The sequence below is a fragment of the Scleropages formosus genome, chromosome 1, assembly GCF_900964775.1.
Source record: "Scleropages formosus chromosome 1, fSclFor1.1, whole genome shotgun sequence".
Lineage (NCBI taxonomy): Eukaryota > Metazoa > Chordata > Actinopteri > Osteoglossiformes > Osteoglossidae > Scleropages > Scleropages formosus.
In genome coordinates, this window is record NC_041806.1 from 48,140,372 (window position 1) to 48,166,722 (window position 26,351).

At 43.2% G+C, this 26,351-nt stretch overlaps 2 protein-coding genes across 5 annotated transcripts in view; both read left to right on the plus strand.

Moving 5' to 3' along the window:
• enah (ENAH actin regulator) overlaps positions 1–10,606 on the plus strand; it is a 49,243-nt gene extending 38,637 nt beyond the window's left edge. For 2 of the 3 annotated variants that reach the window (XM_029248185.1, XM_029248208.1), the window contains 8 exons: positions 2,256–2,563; positions 3,195–3,325; positions 3,443–3,497; positions 3,628–3,676; positions 3,978–4,044; positions 7,405–7,489; positions 8,925–8,982; positions 9,781–10,606. In XM_029248185.1, the coding sequence (XP_029104018.1) occupies positions 2,256–2,563; positions 3,195–3,325; positions 3,443–3,497; positions 3,628–3,676; positions 3,978–4,044; positions 7,405–7,489; positions 8,925–8,982; positions 9,781–9,818 (791 nt within the window). In that variant the 3' untranslated portion in view covers positions 9,819–10,606. Of the gene's footprint in view, positions 1–2,255; positions 2,564–3,194; positions 3,326–3,442; positions 3,498–3,627; positions 3,677–3,977; positions 4,045–5,780; positions 5,841–7,404; positions 7,490–8,924; positions 8,983–9,780 lie in introns of all 3 variants that reach the window. The other variant, XM_029248153.1, reaches the window with a different exon arrangement.
• A 5,465-nt stretch (positions 10,607–16,071) lies between these two features.
• On the plus strand, positions 16,072–24,666 carry lbr (lamin B receptor). Of its 2 annotated transcripts, none has more exons than XM_018736932.2 (14): positions 16,072–16,106; positions 19,747–19,921; positions 20,174–20,365; positions 20,649–20,726; positions 20,950–21,133; positions 21,240–21,436; positions 21,718–21,772; positions 22,219–22,413; positions 22,501–22,604; positions 22,811–22,936; positions 23,025–23,193; positions 23,485–23,565; positions 23,649–23,771; positions 24,011–24,666. In XM_018736932.2, exons 2-14 carry the CDS (start codon positions 19,751–19,753, stop codon positions 24,169–24,171), a joined length of 1,836 nt encoding a protein of 611 aa, XP_018592448.1. In that variant the 5' UTR covers positions 16,072–16,106; positions 19,747–19,750; the 3' UTR covers positions 24,172–24,666. The 2 variants fall into 2 exon arrangements, with proteins under 2 accessions (XP_018592448.1, XP_029106066.1); XM_029250233.1 differs by lacking the exon at positions 16,072–16,106 and adding an exon at positions 18,203–18,224.
• Positions 24,667–26,351: the final 1,685 nt, after the last annotated feature.

The following is a 26,351-nucleotide window of genomic DNA, read 5'->3' on the forward strand; positions in this document are numbered from 1 at the left end:
GTGGTACTGCTTCACTTCGATGGTGACCTTGTTCATCGATGGGTGGAACTCCGTCTAATGCAGTAGAATAAAGTGTAACGATAAAACGCATCTGGAAGAATTACGAATGTATGAAAATCAAACAATTTAGTGTCAACAAAATGTTGAACGAATAAAAACTGCATTTCATAAGCTCAAAATGCTCAAATTTCAGCACCATCTAAAGTATGCTGGACACGTGAACAAACTCGAATGCCAAGTGTGTATTATCCACAGCTGGTTACTCTTTCATTTGCTATTTCGGTAATCCATATAGTGCCAGTGAAGTAACTCCACTTTTTTGGTAATCCGACCCTCGGTTATTCCGTATTCCGGAATATCCGACATGTGGGCCGACGTGACGTCAACATCAAAGTGTGCATATGGCCTAACAGGAAATCAATTGATAGAAAAACTTTAATCACTAAGAACATATTGTGTATGTTTGATACAAGAAATTATGATATTAATGATAAGTTTCATGCAGTTTTTTTATCCCGCGTTCGTTTCCGTATTATCTGACGTTTTTGCTTATTCAGCGTAGCGTCTGTCCCATTTAAGTTCAGTAATCGAGAGATGATGTATTTGTTGCGTAGATGTATAGGTGGTCCCAGATTTACGATGGAGTTACGTTCTACGAAACCCATGTTAAGTTGAAAATATCGTAAGTCGAAAATGCATTTAATACAACTAATACACATCTCCGCGTGACCGAATAGGAGATGCGGATCGCTGCCCAGCATCGAGAGAGTATCGTACCGCATATCGCTTGCCCGGGGGGAATCAAAATACAAAATTCAAAGTACGTTTTCTACTGAATGTCTATCGCCAGCTCATCGTCGTAAAGTCGAAAAAACCGTCAGTCGAACTATCGTGAATCGGGAGCCGCTTGTATATAAGAATGGATGTATTTCGTGTTTTGAGACTCAGTTCTGCAACCGCTGTCATAATTAGTCACGTAAAAAGCGTCATATTCAAACCAAGGCTGAAAGCTGGACGCACGTGTGAAGTGTGAGGTATGGGCCGCGAGGGCGGAGCTCGCGGTCAGCGCTCGGCTTCGGCCGGTGACCCCTTAGAGATCCGCAGACTTCCACCCCGCTAATCATTAAATGATGCTCATTAGCCGGAGTCCCGGCCGCCGGCGCGTTTGATCAGCCCGCAGGGGCAGCTCCCATCCAGAGAGTTCTTGTTTTTTGACTGGGAATTCCTGTGAACTAAACTAGAACATTTTCTTTTAAAATGCCTGCAAACAGACTGGAGCGACGGCGCTCCGGCTGGCCTTCAAAGACCACGTGCGCCGCCCCCCGCGTGTTTTTCGGTATAGACTCCGAGCCATTTGATCCATTTCTGGCTTTCTTCTGAAGATCTCCGCCGGACCACGGGTTCAGCTGAGGTTCAGGTTTTAATTGCCGGCTGGTACCACGATCAAAGGACCGCACTCGCTGCTTAGCTACCGCTGGAACGTAAAGATCCGCCCCTCTGACCGCATGTGGTTCTGTACCGACCGACCGGCTACGTGCCGTAGATTCTGTCCCTAAGACGACTTTGCTGTCCTGTCCTTCATGAACCTCATGAGCACAAATGGTTTTGTGACACAAAACATCCACATTGACTTTTTGTTTTTTGTCGATATCATTCAGTGTGCAGGTAGACAAGGCCGCCTTGTCTCACCTGGATGTGGGTGGCGTCCATCATCCATCCTCACCATTCGTGGTCTCCCCAGCTAGGATTTTGGTGGAATTCCCAGATCTCGGGATTTGGGTTGGTTGACCGTTCATGGGATGTTTCCGTTGACGTGTGGAACCTGAGACGTAGAACTTACTTTAGTTAGAGCTTCAAATCTGGTTCAGTTCCCTTCCCAGTGGCGACGCTGACGCGCTAAATGTTTGCACAGTGTTTCCTTTAAAGTGAAGTCATCTTAACTATGTGGTTAATTTTATGCATTCGGGTTATTGACATTGAAGGAAATGAAGTTTATTGGTTTGGTTCAACGCCAGATGGATGAAAGCATTTGAGTGTTAGTGTGCAGTTAATTCTTCTGGAGACGTTTTTCCTTTTATATAAATGTTTACAATGATGTCCTTATTAAATGAGACACAGATGAGTTGTAACGTTTGCTTGCACCTCCACGAAGTGGACGGCATTGTTTTACCAGCTGAACATTTAAAAATTTTTCTTGGAGTTCAGTTTTGCACTGACAGTTTGTGCTCTCCTCCTTGTGCTCTCCTCCCTGACAGAACCCACGCAGGGTCTTCCGACTCCCCCACCCCCACCGCCCCTGCCTCCCGGCTCCACTGTGACCCCTCCTTTGGGGCCTCCGCCCCCTCCCGGCCCCCCTCCTCCGCCCCCTCTGCCTTCCAGCCTCACCCCCACGGGACCTCCAGCGCCTCCTCCCGGACAGGTCCCGCCTCCAGCCCCGCCCCCACCGCCGGCTCCACCCCTGCCGGTCGGCCTGTTTTCCCCCACAACTGCTCCGGAGGAGGGCCGGCCCCTCTCCGGGCTGGCGGCCGCCCTCGCCGGAGCCAAGCTGCGGAAAGTGCAGAGGGTGAGTGCGGAAGTCCGGCCCGCACGTGGAATTGCGGTTGAGGATCCGGGTCACTGAGTTGAGTTCTGGTCACTGGTAAAATATTTCATTCTGTCGATGTGTGACCAGTAGATTTATTTTAGCCTTTTGTCTTTTTTCCCCTAAGTTTTTCAGCTAGTGGTGGTTTTACGTCACATTTACATTTATCCATTTCACAACTCGGATAAAGGAAAACTGCATTTTACAAACACAAGGATATAGGTGCTGACATGCAATTTACAGAGTACCACCAGTTTACACTTGCATACATTACATGGATAGATGTACATAGAATTGGTAGAGTACTTTTTTAAAACAGATAATGAAGTGTAAGTTTATGGAGCACGTAGCAGTTCAGGAGAGAAGGGGTGTGAAAGAGGTGTGTTTTGAGACCCTCCTTGAATTTTGAGAGCGATTCAGCAGTTCTGAGTGACAAAGGGAGCTCATTCGATCACATTGGAGCCAAAACTGAGAACCTTTTGGGCTTTTGTGGTATTGTTTTACCTATTTGTCCGAAACGACCCTCAGATGCACAAAAGCGGAAGCGAAATGTGATCGCGGCCCTCCGAAGTCAGGTACGGTTGTTCATGTCGACACCTCGCGTTCCACACAGAGCGAAGAGGCGCAGAGCGGAACCGCTGCAACGGCTGCCGGCGGAAGGGCTGAACCGTCACGTGGAAATGGCCCACTCCCGGTCGCCGGAGGGGGATTGATGGAGGAGATGAGCGCCCTGCTGGCCAGGAGGTGACATTACAGCATCGATAGGCCAGGGGGTGGAGGGGGGAGCAGTAGGGATAGTGTATGTTGTAGTTTTCTGTTGGGCCCACGATTTCACAGGGTGTGTCATATGTCTGTGCGTAGAAGGAGGATTGCGGAGAAGGGGTCATCTCCAGAACCCGAGCAGAGAGACAAAACTGTGAGTTTCATACCAGCGATGGGGGGTTTCTATGACTTGCAGGAAAAGTGCAGATACACTGATTTCACTGAATGGTCTGTTGGTCTGAGGTTTCGCCTCTGACCTCTTCCTTTCCCTCTGATCTCCACAGGATGAGTCGGAGTCCTTGACTCCCAAAGTCTCTGCATGTAGCACTCCAGGTGAGAGAGAGAGGGAGAGAACGGCATGGATCTCAGACCGGTGGGATTCTGGCATTTTCTGTGGATGGTTTCAGCTTGATCCACATGTATTCCTACAGTTACATTTTTGATGTAGTAGTTTAAATATCTTGTTTGTTTGTTTGGAGGATGTTCGACGTGATCAGTGCAGATTCCTTTAATGGGTCTCCTTACAGCCGTATTTGTTTGTTTGGCTACAGTAGCACCACTCTCTAGACAGTCATGTTTGATAGCTGGGAGTGACTTGATGGAAAGATTGATTGATTGCCTCGCTGCTTTTCAGATATGCCCCGGAAGCCCTGGGAGCGGGCAAACACTATGAATGGTAGCAAATCTCCGGTCATCGGAAGGTAATCCCATTGTATTTGCTCTCCTTAATCGCTTGAGTGTCCCGTACTGTGTGTTACTTCAGTGGACCGTAAGGACCATGGAAGCGGAGTGGGTCACTGAGCTTAGGTTCCTTGCTGCTTGTCACTTGTTGACCACTACCATTTGGTGTCAGGGCTTAGCATGAAATTATGAAGATGATGCACAGAAGAGCAGACTGGTATTTGTCCTCCACCTTGGTCAGGGTGGGATGCTACTGGTTAGAGCCACCGCTTTGCCCTGGACCACCAAGCTTCAGCTGTAGTACCCATGATCACCCTGAGTTACTCCAGTGGCAACTAGCTATGCTGCGTAAATGGGTAAATTATTGTATGTACCATAACATTTTACATCACCTTGGAGATAGCGGTCACTGGTGTCATTTTTCCCATTAAGGCACGGTTTGCCATGGCCGCCTTCCGTGAATGTCTGTGGGTTGCGGATGCTGGGAGAACATGCTAACTCTGCACATCTTAAGCTGGATTTTTAACTTCGGCACTCATGACCAGCTCAGGAGCTGAGAGGCGCTGCCGTTATCCACTGCTCCGCCGTGCCTCTTAAAATGTTGTCTGAAGTATAAAATAAAAAAATATTTCATTGATATTGCATTGCTGATGTTGACATTATGGTTCGAAAACATTAGAGAGCTTTTGGCCTAGTGAATAAACATCACGTCACAGACTACAGAATATGTGATACTTCACAGCCATGGGGCTGTCAGTAGTGTAGCAGTTAGGGGTAACTGGTCTCTAACCAGTTTAGTTGCAAACATTTTGGCATCACATGATGCCATCTTCAGCGCATTTAAAGTGAATGGTTTGACTTTTTACCTAAAGGTCGTTGGTTGGGAACTTGCTTCTGCCAGTGTTGTATTGCGTTTAGGAAATGTCTTTAATCTGAACTGCTCCAGTATGAATACCCAGCTGTATAATTGGGTAAAAATGTGTATATTGCATTGGATGAAGGTGGAAGGAGCGAATGGCAAAGGAATGTTACAAGAGTTTGATTCTTCTGAAGCTTTGATGGAATCTCGGGCCGATTCCCCCTCCCCCCACTCTGAAGAGCTCAGCAACTTCCATTGACTACAGCCAATGTTAATCCACAGGAGGCAGTAGATAGTGGTTTGTAGTGAAAGTGACTTTATTGGTTTAAGGAGGAATAAGTTTAAACATTGTAAAAATTCTCAAGTACAGGTGGTCCCTGATTTACGAAGGGGTTACGTTCCGCGAAACCCATCGTGAGTCGAAAATACATTTAATACACCTAATACGCACCTCTCGTGACAGACTGGGAGATGCGGATCGCTGCCCAGCATCGCGAGAGAGTATCGCACCGCATATCATTTGCCCGGGAAAAAATTCAAAATTCGAAGTACGGTTTCTACTTCGCTTCTTTTCGCTACTGCGCTTTCTATCGCCAGCTCGCTGTCAGTCGAAAAATCGTAAGTCGAGCCATCGTAAATCAGGGACCACCTGTAACCATATGAACGTGTTTGAATGAAATCTCGCATGACATCGGCTGCGTTTCAACCTGCGGGAATGTGGTGTCAAGTTGTTAGGGTAGTACGGAGGGCAGGTTCATTCCTCAAGGTGTGGACTCTTCTGGGGTTCCTCAGAAGGGGTACTATGAAGAAATGACGTAGAAGAAAAGGTCCGGCTGGTAACTTTCCTGAAGGTCCGGACCTGCCAGCCACAAAAGTCTTGGTTTTTCTGCCTCACAGACGAGATTCTCCGTGGAGAAATCAGACGTGTTCTGAGAAGTTCTCTGATCCGTTGAGCAGGTACAAGATTCTGCAGTTTGACTACTGTCCTCTGCTTGGTTTTTGGTCTCATTTTTTGCAGTGTTGGGGTTTTCTCGTGCAGTGCTCAGTGTGGTAGCGGTGGGGTGATGGGGCAGCATGGTTGCATCTTGAACGCATTTCTCCAATTTTTGTTTGGTCCTTCCTGAGCTGGAAGGTGATTGGTTCTTATGCGCAATGTCTACAGTTTGAGGGTTCTCGCAATAACTCCTCAGAGCAGCAGACATGGTGCAGAGCGGAGCCCCGTTTGGCCTTGCGCCCCCTTTGCGGGACGACGCGGCGTGCACTGCGAGCGTGGCGTTATCAGGCTCTGCTTCGGATGCGAGTGCGCCAGGAGCTGCGCAGCCGGCCGGCCAGATAAGACCCCCCACGTGCCCTGCCCGGCCCGGATGGACACGTGTGGATCACGTCCTCGTCAGAATAGACCCGATGCTGGTTGCCCGCACAGGTCTGCTCACGGCCCTGTTGTGGGGCACAACATCTCTGAACAAACGATCGCTGGCCTCTGGGAACCCACACACAGCTATAATTAGACAGAAAACACATCTCCGTAGCTTATAATGCTATATTTTTATATGCTTTAAGTAAACAAGTACTATGTTAAGACCTGAGTCATTGCAGCCCCTAGACTTTGTTCCTTCAACTCCTTCCATTGCTTCCTCCTGCACCCCATACCCCATTGGCCTTGACTTCCTGTCTTCAGTGCATGAGTGTGTGAAGTGTTTGGCCTCACCCAGTCACCCCCACCCCACCCCCATCCCCATCCCCCCAGCGCTAACCTATGGGCTTGGCGTTCCTGCAGGCATAGCCGTGCTTGGTGGACAGCTGCCGCGCAGGCATGTGCTACCGGTGTGCTTTTTCGCTGATGGCATCAGACATGTGAGCTGTGTGTCGGTGCGAAAGGCTTCGGGGATTCTTTCTGTTCATACGAAGTAGTTCGTATGGATCCAAAATGTAGGGTTTGATGATGTAAAAGACAGAAGGGGTTTTGTACTAATAGGGCTTTCCATTAAATGACTTCTAAAAACACATTGAGGGGATACTCAGCCCCTTGAATACTTCTGAAGTGTATGTCGCTGCTGTTTGCTGCTGCATGTGTCTGGGGTTTATGAGCATTATTTTCCTTGCTTTGAGGCAACTGGTTGGGAAGGGTGCTACATGTAAGCAAGCTGTGGAGCTTGGGGGGCTTTGTGTGTGTGTGTGTGTGTGTGTGTGTGTGTGTGTGTGTGTGTGTGTGTGGTTTGTCAGGCTGTGTTTGAAAAGTGGGGGAAGATTATTTAGCAGCTGAAAAGACTCTTCATTAAGATTTCCCTCCGCTTGTGTGTTAGCATTCCACCCTCTTATTAACGTAATTATTCTCCCGGAGAAGATTTCTCGGCGGGAGCTCGCCGAACGTGGACAAAGTGGTGTAGATGTGCTTTTCTGGGGGGGTGGGCTGAGGCGACATCTTGCCGTCGTTGCCGGAAGGTTGTCGTCAAGGAGCGTGCAACAATGATCGACCACCACCGGGGGCGCTCTTCTAACCATCATGTCAATGTTCCCGCAGACCGAAATCCACACCCACTCCAACCGGGTCCCTAAGTGCCAATGGGGTGCCAACGGAAGGTGTTGACTACGACAGGCTGAAACAGGTAATGGGGCACCCAAAATTGGGGGGGTGGGGAGTGTGTTAGGATGGCGTTGGAAGAAGGAAGGAGCAACGCAACACACAGAATTGTAGTAGTAACGTAGTCCTTCATTAACTCACAACATAGGTGACTTACGACCGATGTCCCGTGAACGTCGTTATATTATTTTCGAATGCCGACGTTTGGTCATAACGTGTAACACCGACTGCTTCATGTGCTGTACGATAACTGGTCATACTGCCTCAAGCCCCGTATTTCTTTCGGGCTCCGTCACTGTGTCTGTCGCTGCGTTTTCTTTACCAAAAAAAATTTATAAAAATTTACTTGAATAACATTTTACTAAGTTAGCAAGCAAAAACGTGAGTTTTCTTGTGGTGCGGAAAAGAAACAGAAAACAGATGCAGAAATAAAGGTGAAAATAATAGGGGAGTATGAAAATATAATCATGCTGTTTGTAATTATTCTGTATTAGTGAAACTTTAATTTGCCCACATTATTGATGTTAGTGGGGGAAAATGAAAGAAAGCCCTATTATACAGCATAGCACTTGTGCTTAATTGTTTATATAGTACAGCTTAGTGGGGTTTGACTTATGACAGTCAGCTTTCGGTGAGGTCGTGGGAACAGGAGCCCGTTGTAAGTCGAGGAGCAGCTCTAACGATAAGTAAGGGCTGGAGAGGGTTTCACTAATTGCTCAGGACGGCCGGGGAGAGGGCAGTGAGGTGGGGGGCGGGGGTGTCGGGTTTGGCGGCCGTCCTGAGCGACCCCAGATAAGAGCGCGCTCCGCGGCTGTCTTCGCTATCTGCTCTCGCAGCTGGACCGCGTGTGAAACCGAGCTCCGCGTCAACGTTGGCCGTGGCATCGGCGCTCAGTAGCGCTGCGTCTCGGCGCTCGGCTTCTCTCGGGACCCACTGCTCGTGTCCTGTAACGATGAAAGAAAATTAAAACCGCTGACGGGAAATCAACTGCAGGGAAAAATGTGACACTGCACGTTTTGCACCAATTATAAAGCCCATCCTTGTCTCGCTGCTGCACGTGGAAACGAAGCCCAAGTGATGGGGCTTGGTTAGACATGGAGAAGATGTGAGGTGGTCAGATGAGAAGGATCATAAATGGACACTTGACCTGGTTAGTTTTGTAAGGTCTCTGCTCAACGTGGAAGGCTCAGGAGGACAACTGCGTGTCTTTGTTGCGAGATGCTTTGCCTCAATGCCTCGTGGGTAATCTGAAGGCACGATGACTGCGGTACGGTAATGAGCATCTCCTCTGAGAGCTCTACATGGTCCAGATGGAGGTGCTACAAAGAGACAAGTTGCATTTAAATCTGAGCTTTTTTGTTTGGGTTTTTTTTATTTATTTATTTTTTTATTTTTTTTTTTTTAATTAATCCTTGATGGTTAGTTTCTCAAAATGTTCATTCTCAGATTTGATGTTGCAGGATATTTTAGATGAAATGAGAAAGGAACTGACAAAGCTGAAAGAAGAGCTCATCGACGGTAAGTCTGCTTAGATAATCTGCGATGGGCTGATGTCCCGTAACAGGTACCCAGGTGCCTCGACTTGGGTGACCGAACGATATCTGTAATTCTATAGAGTTACAGACTTTGAGGTAATTAAGTGCTGTATTAAATAAAACTTTGTTGTATTTACTGAATTTTGAGTGTTTGTATCCAGCTACTCTGGAACTGCGCTTCCTGTTCTGTGTTTCCTTTGAACCTTACCTAAAATACGATCTATATTTTAAATAAAATTGAACGTATATCGTAGGATGAGTTACGCTAGACGTGCACACCTGGAGCCGCCTGCTCGGGTGTCGAACCAAGGCCTCGCAAAAGCTGAGGTCTTAAACAGGCTTCTTTTTATTGAAGTCCTACAGTCGTCTTGCTGATTTCAGCTTAATGAATCATACAATTCCAATAATTGTGAACTGAACATGCAGCTGGGAACTTGCGCATTATTTAAATTGTTTTTGAACCTAATTGTTATTAATCAAGGAAAATGAATATCCTAATGGTGAAAATATGAGATTTTGTGTTTAAATCCTAAACTGTGAATTTATTGGAATTAAACATCAATTGATGTTTCTTAGCCCTTGAAATTAATTTACCCAGTTATTTTATGCATAAAGAGAACAGCTTGTATCAGCAGAAATGCACTGATAACTGACGTTTCTGCGCTTGAGTTCGGAAGTTCTCGAAACCGATTTATAAAACGCAGCTAAAATCCCGATGGACGGATAAATGAGAGCTAGACTGCGTGAGAATGTGTCCATAACGAACGGTCTCTTTCCACAGCTATCAGGGAGGAGCTGGGCAAGTCCAACACCGCATAGGAGGACTGTCCCTTACGTCAACCCTTCACCCTAGACCCCCGAGGTCGACTTCAGTCAAGACAATATTTTAAGAAACGATAAAGGAAAAAAATTCAAAAGATGGCATTAACAATAATCCTATTAACGAAGATCCATTTGCTGGTGAACGAGAGGATCCAGGCGGCTCGGTCTGGGAGTGGCAGACGTAGCATCTGAGGGCAGGCGATGCTCTTCTGAAGCCTGGTGCCTCCGCCGCTCCAGGGGACTTTGTCTTCAAGGGAGGGCACTGTACTTATGCAAAGGGTGACTTTCTTTGTCTGTTACCAGGTGACAAAGGATTATGTAACAAAAAAAAAAAAAAAAAAACATATACTGTATTAACCATTGCAGTGTGACAACACAGACCACCTTCATGCTAGGAACGTGGACGTTTCACACACACGCTTGTGAATTTCCGGCAGAAAGGCACGTTTGGAGGGTTAGAGTAGATGAGTGGGGGAGATCAGGGCTCCAGCGTTCGCTCGAGCGACCAGCATTGACCGTCTCTGGATGAAGGACACGTGGACTGGGTGTGGTCTACTGCTGCAGGACTCTTGTCAAACTCGTCTTCCTGAAATACCCTCGTACCTGAATATGTACATTGAGAAAAAAAAAGAAGAAAAAAGATACCTTCGAGTTGTTTATTCGCATCTGTTCCAATGTTAACCACGACCATATCGGATAGCTGAACGGAATCATCTTGGGACAGCAGTCTCTATGCTCTTTTTGGCTTAGCGTTCTATAAAACAGGCCCCCCCCCCCCCCCCCCCCCTTCTGGTTTGTTATTTCCTAGAAATGGATGCTCAAAGCCTGACTCCACAGGGGCTACGCATTGCTGTGCTTTTCCCCATTTGGGCTTGTTGCAGATGGACGGGATAGCAGGAAGCGTCAACGGCGTCCCACGTTGTCGTCATAGCTTTGTACCAAATTTCCGACTCCCTCATTCACGGTTAGGTCAAATGTTTTTATATCATCAGACTGGATCTGTAGATAGTGCTCTCCGGAACCGCCGTTCCTTTTGTTCTTTTTTTTTTTTTTTTCTTCTCGATTTGATTTGACGATGTCCTTTTCTATTATTATTATTTCTGTGAAATTTAGTGCATGTCAGATTTTTGTGGGGTTGAGGTCACATGGCTGCCACGAAATGTAGTTGTCAGATTAGGAGCAATAAGTGTAACATCAACATGTGGTTCCCCCCCATTTTTCATTGCTTCCGGTGTCTCACCCTTCTGCCCTCCACCCCCAAAACTCCATGGAGCCAAGAATACCTGGATGTTTCCTGTCTCCCCCCCCCCCCCCCCCCCCCCCCCCTCCGACAGCGCAATCAACTTCATGGCTTTACATTATTGAGGTGGCCCTGGTGAGGCGAATGGGTATAGGTGAAGGGTTTTTTTTTTTGGTGTTTATAGCCATAATTTACTGGGGTGTGTAACCGAATTATTCCCATGTAGACACTTGGCTTTCTCTTTGGGTTTCAGAAGGCTGTTGCAGCGATTGCCGTTACTGCTGTGTCTGGGTGTAGAGCCTCACCTCGGTCCCCGGACCCCTGGACAATCGTTTCCTCCTGGAGAGCCAGGGGGATCTCGTCTCGTATGTGAACCCCTGTAAGGACCAGCCTTTTAGCTAACTTCTCAAACACGAGACGACTGGAGCCGTACTGCTCCTATACCAGATTGTGCCATCGACACATTTTCACTTTTCTATACTGATATTATTCGTTTGTTTTTTGCTTCTCTTTCCACCGCCATGCTAAAAATACTGAAATCCCTCATTTTTGATACTCGGACGGGGAATCGTTTCCCGTGGAATTAGGCTGTTTGTTGGACGCGTGCATACGTGAGTTTCGGGAAGGCTTCTTTTGGTGAAAAATGTCCTCTAGGGAAATTAATATATTTTCTAACATATCAAGGGTTAAGTTTAGGAAATGTAGACAGCGGTGGAAAGTTTTTTTTTTTTTTTTTTTGGGAATTGGTCATCAGAGCAGTCTTGCCCCATCAGAACCTGTCAATTACTTCACGAAAAAGTAAATATTTTGTCTTATTCTAAAAATATATAGCTTTACCTTTGTTCCTGCAGTAAAGACAGTTTTGAAGAGATGAGTTTGAGTGGTAATATTTCACACCAGTTTTTTTCCTTTTTTTTGTCAACCAGCATCTTTCCGAATCAAAGCACCTGATCATTTTTACAAAGAGTTTACAGCATCGATTGCACTTTAAACACCCAGAGAAAGGCATAGCATGGTACTGCTTCAAGGTGTGGCCATTGCCCGTATATGTGGCATCTCACCAAAGTTCTCCACATGCATTTCAAACAACGCCATTTTTGCCAGAGCTTTTTGTGTCCTGTCATTGTTTCGAGGAAGGAGGCGACATATCGAGTCCTGTGATTTGGGTAGTAACGTGTTTGAGTCGAGATAAACGCATTTATACATGGATAAATCTGTTTGTGATCTTCATGGTTTGTGCCTTGTTCTGAAGTTGCATTTATTATGTCGATTAAAAATGACTAGTAATAACTCTAGAATCTGTCATAACCTCATACATGATTTTTTTTTTTTTTTCTTCATGATCCTGTAGTTATTTTAAAAGGATTTGAGAGAGGATTTCATGGCTTTTTTTAATTTACGCCATCTGTAATGACATTAGCGTTAGTGGGTCTACTGGGTGTTTTGGGGGAATGTGGAATTGACTGCTGTGGGTCAGGTGAATGTCGAAATCAAAATGCTGCCTGTGAATTCCTTTCCATGTTCTCGGACTGCTGGTATGCTGAAGGGGCTCAATCGCTTGGTCTGAAGTTCTGGAGAAATTCAACTGAATGTTTCTGAGATCCATTATTAACCTGTTACCTTTTTTATTCTTATCGTTCACGTTGTATCATACCGTTCTCGTTACACTTAGAATTTTCTTATATGCTAACATTGTTTTGTTTTGAGAGAATGAAATAAAATTGCAATACATTAGCATGGTTTCATTGCTTCTTTTCTGTGATGTGGAATTGCCATCCCCTAAGAATGCAGTGTGTCCATCCCTCGCAGAACGGGGTGAATTCGCTGTATTAGGGGTTAAATATCTCACAGCGCCTGGGTGTTGCGAGAGGACGTGGGTTCGATACCCACTCAGTCTGTGTAGAGTTTGCGTGTTCTCCCCGTGTCTGTGTGGCTTTCCTCCCACAGCCCAAAGACATACTGATCAGTGTGTGACAAGAGAGAGAGTGTTGCACCAATGTATGGATGAGTGACCCAGTGTAAGCAGTGTATCCAGCAGTGTAAGTCACCGCGGTGAATAAGGTGTGGGCTCATAATGCTACATGGAATTCATTGGAAGTCGTTTTGGAAAGAAGCATCTGCTAAATAATTGTAAATCTTTGTATTGCAATTGTGAGGTTGAATTACAAATTACTCTTATGAAAATAATCTCCCAAAAGAGAGATGCCACCTAAAAATAAAATACAAAATGAAGATACTTTTACGCATGACAATAATGGCAACATCTAAATTCTTATTTTGCAATAAATTATTTCTAATTTGGTGTTCAAGGTTATATTTTCATTCATTATCAATGGCCGGTTGTCCATTACAGGGTCGCGTGGTTTGGACTACTTTTGTGATATTTTAAATATAATTTGTATGCCATGCTAGAAGAAATGACCACAAAGGTTTTTGGGGGAAGACCCCATACTGACTGCAGGAAAGCAGCGTTTTGGGTTTTTAATACGTTTCAAAGAAAGCTGACATGTCTTACTATACTGGGGCAACTTTGTGTTTTATTACACTGTCCTCATACCAGCTTGCTTTTCTCTAAGAATTTCATTTACTATAAATTCTTATTACCTGAGCTTGTTTTTATTGATTATTTCATTGTTTCCCTCATTGATCTGCAGCCTGCAAACCGTGTAGCAACTGCCTTCTACCAAATTGTTCTTTTTTAAAAACCTGCCACTGCCTGAAGTAACACAAGCGCAAAGGTGGCTGGCGTTCTTCTTTCAAGTCTTTAACCACTTGCTGTGGAAGCAGAATGACTGCAGTTGGTAAAAATGCTGTAATAAATCCAAAACCCATAGTCCTTTGTCTCTGGAGGACCCTGTTAGATGAGGGCTGAGTATAATATTACATTTCCCACATTACAGAATTGAAATGTGTCAGCAAGTGAAATGTGATGAGTGCATCTAGTGCAGTTTAAAAATGGACAGAAGGACTTGACAGCTGAGAGGTGAAAACCTTCAGTAGATATTGATGGTAAATGTGCACCTGTTTGGAAGGATTTTCATGGTGAATGTGCTTTTATACTGCTTTATTATGCTTTTGCTTGGAGGTATTTTGCAAAATTGAAGCCGACACCGGGATGCTGGGATACACCTGGAGCTAGATAGAGAAGAAAGCAAAGGACAGAGATGCCTGGAGAGCCCTTGTTGGCAGCCCCAGGAGGAGTGGAAGGCATTGCTGATGATTTTGCAACTTCACAACCTTTTAACCTACACGATGACCCAAGATGCCAGGAAAGGAGGAAACCGAGCCTTGTTCCAGGGGGAAGTGGACCATAGACTGAAAACCTCCAGTTTTCATGTAAACCTAACGGGGGGGGGGGGGTTTGGGGGGTGGAGATGGCATGTGAAGTGGAAAAGGCGTGGAGATTAGGTTTCAGTAGCTTTAAATGCAAACTAATTTTTCCATAAATTCATCTGGTTAAGGCCTCCTGACAAGGTCCAGTTGCTCATCTAGTGCAGATCCAGGTTGGAGGATCTCAGGCTTTACAGGACAAACCTGCATCAAATCCACTCTTTTACTGTAGTACCGCTGATCACGGTACTTGCTCTGAAATGAAACAGTAAAAATCATCCTCCTGTATAAACAGTTAAATTGTTTTAAACAGCTTAGTGTACAAAACTAACAAGTTACCTTGAATAAAGATGTCGGGTAAATAATGTTTAACCTCATTTAACTGTGCTGACAGTGATATGATCAGCCAGAAGCACACGCATAGAGGGGCGGCGGGGTTTCGAACCCTGAAAAAATCCTATTTGGAGATGATCCCTAACATATGTTTCTCCTATTGAGTTGAGAAACTTGTGTTTTCTTTTAGGAATGCAATGTTAAGGCTTTCAGATCCAGCAGTTTAACAAGGTACCGAGCTCTCGTTGGCCTAAAGCGTCCTGGGTTCGAGAAGCGCTCCGTGAAAGAGCCTTTGAAAGCACTTGGGCCAACTGCTGTAAGTTACTTTTTTTCCTCATTTCAGCATTAACAATAAAGGACTTTCCCAGAAATACATGAAATGTGGATTTTGAACATAGCAATTTTAAAAGGTAAGTCTCTGAATTAGTTAATTGATCAAACTAAGAACAGTGATTCTGTGAAATGTGACTTTGGCAACTTTACCACTGTAACATGGAAAATAAACACATTTACTTCCCCCCTTTCACTATAAAGGTTTTCCCACACTGAATATATATATTTTGGAGACTACTTAAAATGTTTTAATCTGACATGACGTGAATGACTCCATTTATTAACTCAAATATTAATGGAAACTCACGGAGTAAAGTTAACTGGGTCGCATCTCGAAAAGAAGTGAAATAAGACAAAAATAAAAACGAAACCGACATTATTCTGCAATGAAAACTCAAAGAAAACTATGATCAATTTTGCTTTTAAGATATCGCGGTATGTACTATGTACATGTTTAAGCAATCAGTAAGCGATTTACTTTAAACCATAGCGAATAAGTCCCATAAATCCATCTCAGTAAAATAAATCAGACTATTTAAGAAATGTTCATTTATATAAAATTATGCCGCAACACGTTTCGCGTAACTCATCATGCGAAGTTTCTGCTTCGTGTTTTAATAACGCTGCGAAATTTGCATGATATTAATTTTGTCCCGTTATTTAACCTAACGCTGGATTTTGTAGCTAAATAATTTATGATTTGAAGAATGTTACCGTACGTAAAACACCTGGTAATTATATGGAAAACGCCGAATTTTTGTCGCCGTAGGACTGTAAGGAAACCGCGAGCTATACCGTCCGCGTCATATTTCGGACGCCATTTTGTTTCACTCCGTTACCTCGGCTATAAATACTGAGGCAAAAAAGGACGTGCCGGTTTGGACAGCCTTTCTGCCAATCAAACGGCATGCAAGGGGTTCTCTCGGCCAATCATAAAATTAAATAATTTAAAAATATAACGCATGCAACCAATCAGCAAGCTTCGCGCCATCGAAGTCACTAACGTTAGGGCTTGTGCTGTGAGGGAGCGAGACGAACGTACTTCTCTGGTGGTTTTTTTTTTTAATGTATGTATTTTGAATATACATAGTTTCCCCCCAAAATTACGCAATTATTCATTATTAATTTTGCAACTCTTTTCTTCACATCTGCTGAAGGTAAGGGAGATTACTTGTTTATTTGTTGAAAAAAAGGTGTGAAAAACATTTAAAAGGCGGCGTTGTTGCGCTTTCGTTAGCATACGGGTTATGTCGTTAGCTTCCGAGCTAGCGGGATTATAACTCCGCTGGTGGGAAAAAGTGGGAGATTCCGCCTTGTGTTTCCTAATAACTTTGTGCAATGAAAAAATGCATTGTAAATGGTGTACACCAAATCTGGAGAGAGTTATACGGTTAAAATAGCCAGCACCTTTCGCTTTCTCTGCCGTCAGAGACGCCGACGGACGGAGTCTGAGGCGCCGAGTCGGCGAGTGATCTGCCTGTGAACTTTTACTTAATTTAATTCTACGACACGCCACCAAATAGAACAGAAGAGAGGCACTTTTCTAAAGTTTAGTGAATTTTTGGTATTATTATTGCGCCTTGGCGCCTTCTGGCTGCTTTTTCCACCCCACTCTCCGAATTAAGCCGGGACGCGTTAGCGTTTTCCTATTGCTGGAAATAATATGTTTCAACTTTTTGTGTTGAAACGGAACCGGCGGCTTGTTCTTGTCTTTTCCTCATGTCGAAACGTGTCCTGTTTCCTCACATCCAGCCCGTTGTGCTCACGGCTCGAACTCTTGTGTGACTTGTTGCGGCTCGGGAGGAAAAGGGGTTTGAAAACATGACGTTTTCCCTCCACGCCGTGTCGTTGTCATTAAAGGAGCAGCGCGAGCTCCGCTATCCTTTGTAGAGCCGCGCTCATTCCGCTTTATTTTAATTAAGTGCATCTCTCACGAGACTTCTTCACATACCATCACTGCCTGGGCTCACATTTTCTTATTACGGCATACACGATACGGATACATACACTACAGCAATCGGTACATTATTTATTTATTCCAGGATGAGCGCTGTGCTTCTCTCTGTCATTCTTCTTCACTCATGTTATTCATTATAATTATTTGGTGTTTCATAGTACTTAGTTAGTAGTGTTTATAACTGTAAGGTTGTTTAAGTTCAGAGCACCGCTCCGCGGCGCAGGCACGGTTTCGCGAGTCGAGTGTGAGTTTTATATTGGTAATAGTGTGGAAATGGTCCTTTCGCTTCCGGATGGACAGAGTAGGGAAAACTGGGCTTGATGACAATCTTGAATGAGAAGTGTTCATATTCACTTTCAAAAACCGAGTTAAGAGCTTCACGCTGAATCTAAAAAGGGCGAGTTGTTGTCGAGTGTCCGGCAAATGAACTTTATTTCTGGTAGCCGGATAATTGCCCTTTAAACAGTTGCTGTCAGTGGGGTTTCTACATCAGGCTTTTTAATAGTTTACTGTTAGCACTAGAAGCACTCAATTGATATTACGCTCCTTCTACCATATTAGGAGCGCTAATAGCACTAGAAGCAGATGTTACCAAGAACCGTTTAGTCATTTAGAATTAAGCTTCAAAATCACTGATGCGTACTTGGGTATTCTGTAAAATTGGAATATATATGTTGTAATTTTAGTTGATGTGACTTTGGATTGTGTGAATGTTTGACAGAATTTAAAAGTGGGTCTGAACAGCATCTATCAGCCTGGTACAATTACCAATCAGAAGAGTAAGTGTAGAATGAAATAACTGCCATAAAATTTTTTTGTGAAGTAAGTTGAAGCTAAGCTTAAAGTGTCTTTCTTAAACCGTTTTGCCCACTTACACTGAACGATAGCACAGTTTTAAAGGATAAATGTGCGATGTTTCGGTGTTCAGGGTGTATCCGTTAGACGGTAACAAAGGCCCTGGGGCGACTCCGCCCTTTTCCGCTTCGCCACGCCCCCTTCAAGCGCCGGGCCACGCCCCTTTCCGACCCGTTTCTTCAGCTGTCAGCGAGGCCTCAAGTCGGAGGCGGTCGCAGTTGCAGTTGCAGTTGCGCGTTTGCTGCTCGTTTTCGCTGCGCGTTCACCTGCAACCAGGCGCGACTTGGGACAGTGGAAACACCTGCTGCGTGTGCGTTCGGATCTCATTAAATGATGTCACTCGTGAATTATAACGGTGAGGGATCCTGTCTGGCTACTTCTGCACAGGCTTTGTAACAGGAGTGTTTCAACTGCTACTTCTAGGCCGAAAAAAGTTTTTTTCACTCTCCGGATTATTTCAGACTATTAAAAAACATACAACATAATAGGACTGGCTGACATTAACTTGCTATTTAACTACAGAATATTGCGGTAGTTCTTTGGAATTATTTTTGAAATACATTAATAACCATCATGCTTTAGGGAAAGATGAATTATTTAATCTTAAAAGTTGGAGCAGAAATTTTACTTAACATAATTTGCACAGTTTAAGTAAAAGAATGCTTATTATTTTACTTTGGGCCCCAACATTTTGAATTAAGAGCTTTAAAGGTGTCTTCTGCACCTGTAATTCTCTGAATAAAACATGTGCTCAGTTTAAGTAATGGGGCAACTAGACCTTGCAGAACACCAGAAAGGGTACATGTAATATCACCTGTGTTGCTGGAATGCACAAGTACAAAAATCCATAATACAGGTAAACAAAAGAGGCATGTTCGATCAATGCAGAGTCCCAGAGCAACAAGTGGAATGAGACTCCCAGTTGCGATAGGCATATCAGCGTTTCTGTGAGAAGAGCGGTCCAGACTGCCTCAATTTACTGTCCTGCTGACACCACAGCTTCATTGTGTGGCATGACAGAGACCTCTTTACCACTTCTTACTGTGTGTGTGCTGTGTCGAAGAATATGTGTTAAGTCTGCAGACACCCCAACAAGAATGATTTGAATGTTTCACATCGCAAACCTTTCTGTACACGGGGCAATAGTGACCATACAATGCTGCATTAGGAATCCTGTCTGTATTTAACTGAGTTTGATATGTGTATTAACTTGGTTTTTTATTAAGCTTAGGTCCAGAGCCCTGTTTTAGTTTAGCCATATCCTGTTTTTTCCTTTAAAATATGGGTAGTCTTTTACATATAGTGCTCTTTCTCAACTGCAGTTAATGTCTTCTGTACTTTGGGAGGTCTTATATTGAGTAGAAAAAATTTACTGAAATTATTTTCAGTTGTGTTATATTTCCATTTGATTAAATTATCAATGTACAGTTCAGTTTATTAGGCTTTGGTTCTTTTTGCCTGAAATTGCTTCTCCAGCCAATGAGGTGCAAAAGATATGCTTTTTGGGAAGCCTCTTTGTAGTTTTGCCAAACTTAAGCAAAGCACAACAACATAAGTTTTCTGCCTTTTCTCCAGACTGCAGACTTATTGTGTGTGGTGTTTGGGACTGTACCAAAGTACATTTGTATACATATTTTGGGCTGCAATATATATTTTCTAGTTTGGGTACATGCAGGATGTGCAGTGTGTGAAGAACAGCTTCACATAACCGTAATTTTGAAGCCTGTTTTTTTTTTTTTTTTTTTTTTGCACCTTGTATTTTGGTTTGGGGGAAAAAAGCAGGAACTAAATGACAATGTGAGTATGATGTGAAATGTATTGTAATTTGCTTCTTTCCCCTCCATGTGGTGGTGTGTCCCCCCCCCCCCCCAATTAAGGTAAATGACAATGGCGAGCAACAGGTTTCAAAGTGGAGAAATGGTGATGGGACGCTGGCCAGGCAGCAGCCTGTACTACGAAGTGAAGGTGCTGAACTTCAACAGCAACACTCAACTCTATACCGTGATCTACAAGGATGGCACAGAGTTGGAGTTGAAGGAGGTTGACATTAAGGTGAGTTCTGCTCTGGACTGGGGTAGATTTGTAGACAGCTGTTGCACTGGACTTGAGTGATCACACATTAGGTTTAGCATGTCTTCTTTAATCATTTTTGGAGTATTATATGCACTGTGCAGCAACTCACCTTTGAGAAAATGAGGTGGTTGACTACAGGTTGTAAATTAGTTTGCTTACCAGCTGCACATGCAGAGCTTTTAATGGTGCATTATTTCTGTTGGTACTGACAGTGATCTTTTTCTTGAGCAGCGTGTCTCAGGGTTTCGTCAGAGTGGGGGCCGTTCCCGGTCTCGCTCCCGTTCCCCATCTAGACGTCGCAGTCGCTCTCGATCGCCGGGCCGAGTCACCCGACGCTCGACCTCCCGAACCATGGAGACACGCAAAGATGCCCGCAAGGAACCCAAAGTGAAGGAGGTACAGGAAGTCCGGCTGTCCCCTGTGGTAAGGGCACTCTGGTGTTTTTTGTTATGCTGTGTGTGGTGGCTCATGTAGCTGTAGCTCATGAGAGGTTTTGCTGTGCCATCCAGTTGCCTGGTATGGCTTGGCATAACTATTAATAATAATTATTATTATTATTATTATTATTATTATTATTATTATTATTATTATCTGTTTGTATATCTGATTTTGCACATGTATAACTTAAGTTCCAGGAATGGTTATTTTTCTGTGTGTAGTTGTGTATTTGCTAGATGAAACTGTAAAAGAAAATCCTATCTTCCAGGAAAAACCAGTGGAAAATAACAGCAACAATAAGCATGACAAGAAAGAGGAAAATGATACAACAAACAGAGTGAGTGAGGTGAGATACTTTTATTTGTAAATATTTATCATTTTGAAACTATAAGTGCACTAGAATACAAGACAGTAATGTCATGTAGAGATATCATACATATTTAATGCAGGGCTGTGTTTTTTTACTGTACAGTGTGTTTGCATGCCAAGAGATCTGTTTAACCAAAATTGATTATCAAATGTGCAATGTTAGATTGCTGACAATTTTTTTGTCTTTTAAAATTCTTCAGAAATCAGAGGCTGAATCGGAGTCAAACCGCATTGGAGTTCGTTACAACTTGCGACCCAGGAAGGAGGAAGTTGGGACCAAAGTAATGGAGCCTGAGGAGGTGGAGAAGAAGGTGGCTGAGCGTCTGAGGGAGAGAAAAGTGTCAGTGGAAAGGTCTACGGAGCTGGAGTTTGGTGGAAGGATAGGTAAAGAGTTCACAGGGCACTGGGGTATATTTAAGCTATTATTCCAGCCAAATTTTGTAGTTGCTGGCTTTAAGTGTCCTTGCAGAGCCTTCCCTTCTCCCTCCAGGAGCCTTCTTTATGATTTTCTTGCTCCCGACCATCACCGTTATCCTCCTGCTGATGTGCAGTCAGAAGGACCCCAGCCTGATGAACTTCCCACCGGCACTGCCATCCCTTGATGCTGTGTGGGACGTTCAAGTGTTTGGCCTCGTGGTCCTCTGGTTCTTCTTTCAGGCGCTTCTCTACTTGCTACCTGTTGGAAAGGTGATCATCTGACCTGGTCTCTGTGATCCACGTGACAAATCCAACACAGTTCACACACAACTTTACCCCTGAGCATATGACACCATCTAATTTCCTCCTATTAGCTCAGGGCAGGGATGTGTAATTAGATTAATTACTGCCAGAATATGGTAAACATTGTTCTACAGTACATAATGTCAGTATTTGTGCTCTTGTCTCCATAATGACATTAAATCCTGGCCCTACAACACTTCAGGTTAAACCTTTAGATACTATTTATTTAATTTCATTTTGCTTTCAAGGTTGTAGAAGGACTGCCACTGAGGAGTGGGAAGAGATTGAAATACAGGATTAATGGTAAGATTGTCTTCAGCTAAAGGCCTGTTTGCACAAGGTCATTTCAGTTGGGTGATATGAACTTTTGATGTGATAAATAGTTTAATGCAGTTCTGGATTTCAATCTGTATCTGTGAAGAATCATAATTTCATGTTTTAATCTAAGGCTGAGTGGTCATGGCCTATCAACCCTGTAAACCCCAGTGTCTGTGGGTTTTATTGTGTTCTTGTACTTAATTTTTACTTGTCAGCTGATGGTTTTTTTTCCGAAGTGTTACTTTCATTAATCAGTTTAGTGCAGACTCCTTGGAGTTTTCTGTCCTCATGATGATCTTAATTAATGTTACACAATTTAAAAAACAGCAGCCACTGCGGGTGTTGTGGGGAATGACTGGTGACCTTCTGATACCAGTCTGTAGTTCTGTACATTGCAACATTGGTTTACGTCTCTCCTTTTCCCTCCACAGGCTTTTACGCTTTTATTCTCACCGCATTAGTGCTTGGGGTGGCTCATTATCAGGGGGTGGATCTCAGCTACATCCATGCCAACTTTCTGCAGTTTTCTGTGTCTGCCATGATCCTGTCCGTCCTGCTCAGTCTGTATCTGTACGTGCGCTCCTGCTGGGTGCCGCAGGAAGACCTAGCTCCTGCCGGAAACTCTGGTGAGCCAACACACCAGCCATTAGCATTCCATCATGCATTTCTCCACATTGCTTAAGCAACTCTTGATTTTTGCCTTTGCTTTCTAGGCAATGTGATATATGACTTCTTTATTGGACGTGAGCTTAACCCTCGAATTAAAAGCTTTGACCTGAAATACTTCTGTGAATTGCGCCCAGGTTTAATTGGTTGGGTGAGTATCAGCTACATTCTTGGTGTCCTGTATCTGTTGACTCCACCTAGTGGCTAAAAGTAACCTAAACTATGCTGACTTGCTATATGCCAGGACTTCAGTCTACATTTCTGTATCTAAAACCAATAAATATGTTTAACAACTTTGTTATTAAGGACTCCATGTGTGCGTTAAACATCTTCTGAACGCGAATGCCCCGTCCCTAGGTTGTGATCAACATGTCTATGTTGGTTGCTGAAATGAAGATCCAGAAGCTGGATGCCCCATCACCTGCGATGATGTTGGTGAATGGCTTCCAGCTTTTGTATGTTGCTGATGCTCTTTGGAATGAGGTGATAATCCATATTGGTCTGTTTTTCTGTTCGATGTCAGTGTTGAGCTGCTTCCCATGCCTTTCTTCTTGTCTCATTTGTTTTACAGGAAGCCATTCTGACCACCATTGACATTGTGCATGATGGTTTTGGTTACATGTTGGCTTTTGGAGATCTGGTCTGGGTGCCTTTCACCTATAGCTTACAGTCGTTTTACCTGGTGAATCATCCTAGTGCTCTCTCCTTAACATGGCTTGTCACCATCATCACCCTCAACTGTGAGTGTAATTGCATTTAGATTTATTCATTTGGCAGATACTTTTCTCTGGAGCAAAATAAAGTTTGGTATAAACAGAAGTGCATCAGTGTCAAAGGGCTTAAGATACAAAAAAAGTGATTGTCGAAGCACAGCTTGTTTGTCTGAACATTTTTTTTTCTAGCATGCACATTCAAGTAGCTGTCTGTGACTGATCATTCTATGGAAAGTAAAGAAATATTTTCTGTTACTGCTCCAGATCGATTAATTCATGTTTCCTTTTTTTTTTTCTTTCTTTCTTTCTTAAATACAGTGATTGGATATTTTGTGTTCCGGAAAGCCAACTCTCAGAAGAATGCCTTCAGAAGAAATCCTGCAGATCCCAAATTATCTCGTAAGGGCAATGCATGCCGTCAGTCACACGGTTGTGCTGTCGTGGCATAGCAGACTGAGATCTGGTGTGTTTCCTTTTCCTAGATCTTCGGACAATTCCCACTGCAACTGGGAAGAGTCTCCTGGTGTCGGGTCTTTGGGGCTTTGTCCGCCACCCAAACTACCTGGGTGATCTCATCATGGCTCTTGCGTGGTCACTGCCTTGTGGTGAGTGTTGACCTTTGTTTCCCAGCTCTTTAACATCCTTCAGAGTAATCTTTACATTTAAGCATCCCAGAGGAAAGGTGGTTAGTGGCCTTCATTTCATATAGTAAAACACTGCTGATGGCATTAGTGTCAGGAGTAAAAACATTATCTGTTGTGTTGTTCAGCTTTAAATGAAACACTTTACTGTGTAAAGTTGTTTAAAAAGTTGTATAAATGCAATTTTTTTTTCTTTTCCTTAGGCTTCAGCCACATCTTACCATACTTTTATATAGTTTACTTCACTTGTCTGCTGATTCACCGTGATGCTCGTGACGAGAAGCAGTGCCGCAGGAAGTATGGCTCTGCGTGGAACGAGTACTGTCGACAAGTGCGCTACCGCATCTTCCCGGGCATTTACTGAGATTGGATGGTACTTAAGCTTTGCAGCTGTTTTGTTCAGCTGAAGATCCAGAAAAGTGTGAAAACTGGATCTGAAAAAATGAAGAGTATTGATTTTAAGTTCCATGTAAGTAGAAATTAGGAATTACTTAGAGGGCAAAAAGCTTCTTTCAGCTTTAATCTCCCCCCCAACTTTTCCACAAAACTCAAGTTAAATGTCGCAAGGAAGGTGTCGGATTTGTGATTCCCCGTCCATTCATGCCTCATATTGCATGCAACGTTTACAAAATTGAACAGTATCCTCAGCAACAGGGAGTATCTCACCATACAATGTATATTTATGTATATAAACATTTCAAGCAAATGTTATGACTGCATAAATCATTTCTTAAGTGTTAGCTCCCAAAGTATTCATTATTGCTTGGCTTTAAAGGTTTTTGTAAATATACCACTTGGTATATTGCTTGTGTATATTGTATTTTTATGGAATATAAATGCTTTTTTTTTTTTTTTTTTTTTTTTTTAATTTGTACAGAATTGCTTCCTCCCTCAGGACCATTATTTTAAGAGGAAAAAAGTAGGAAGGGTTGTCTTGATTCTTGTGTATATTTTTTGTTTTTTTTATGGAGAAGTACTTTTAATAGGGACATGGAAAATGAGTTGGCATTAAATGCACTATGGAATTTATATTTTCTTATATAAACCTAAAGGTTTTTTTCTGATCCCCCTTTTGGCTTTGCTACCTCAAATTTCCTTTCACACATCCTGTTCCCTCCTGTTATGGCTCATTTTATAAAATTTTGATTAATGAAGGACCTTCTCCCATGTGTTTTAATTCTGTCTTTTGCTAATCCCTCACCAGTAACCCTAAAGTTCTAAAATCTCAGAATGTTTAGGCCGAGTCCCAGCACTGTAATCTGAAATGTCTTAAAAAGCATGTTTGGATTGTTTTGTAACTTAATTTTTGAAGGTAGCACTTTTTTAGAAAACATACTGTGAGGATGCAGTGTCATGTCTGCTACACTGTTTCCCCCATTGAGACTTCATTGCCTACTAAATTATTTTTATGCCACTTTTAGATTTAAAGAAAGCAATAAATTAGACAGTGGGATGTTTTGTGACTGAATGCAATGTACATATTTTAGAGTCTTGCTGTTAAGTTGTGATTTTTTTAAAAAAAAAAAAAAATTTGATTATAGTAGATAAGTGACCTGTGTATTAGACTAGATATTTAAGGTTACCTATTTTTTTAAATATTGATATGCTTGAATTCACTGTAAACTAAATGTACAATTAGATCTGTCTTTATACACTTGTCTATGTGAACTGACTATCTTTCTCCCTTAGTTTGTTTAAATGAAACATTTTGAAGCACCTTTATGGGTAACAGAATTGTGAAAGTGAATGTTAAGATTCAATAACAGAGCAACATTTCTGTTGGAAGTTTGTATATTAATACCCAGTGAAGGGAAATGAGCAGAGCAGTTCCCTTCGGTGTTTCCTGCTGAGGGAGTGAATGCAGAACCGCACCCCCAGATTGTTAAAATTGCACCAAACTAGTGTGACCCCTCTGCTCCAGAGTGTTTGACAAGGAAAAAAATAAAGGTTTACAGTTTGTTTTTTGCCACTGCGGATCCCTTTTTGTGGAATTCTTGGTGAACAGTTCAAACTTCAACATTGAAAATCTGGATTTTTTTTTTTTTTTTTTTAAATAGTGCTCTTCTCCCCAGAGCTACACATGCAGTTCACTTGCATCTCCTTACTTTGGTATGTTCTCAGACTCCATCACATTGTCGTGAGATCGCTGCTTCGCATAGCAGGTACACCCCTATTTGCACACTGTTGGTACTGGAAGTCTAACTCAATTTGTTCATAAGTCAAAGTCACATCTACCATTAAATCACAATCAGTTTTGCTCCATTGCATATGTTTTTGATCACTGACACTCAAACACAAGCTGTAAACACTGGTAGTGAGAAGAACTGAGGTGGTCCCACCTTCCAGTCTTGGTGCTCTTTACTGCCATCTATTGGCTTGGTGGTTGAAGAATTTGTAATTGAAATATTACTAATATGAGCCCACTCTGAGTGTACGATCTTAAACAGTGTAGATTTTATTTCACTGTTTTATAACATCAAAGTAAAAGCACTGTTTTCTGCTCAGCCATGTAACCGAAGGCAGGTCAAGATGTTCTAAGAGAAA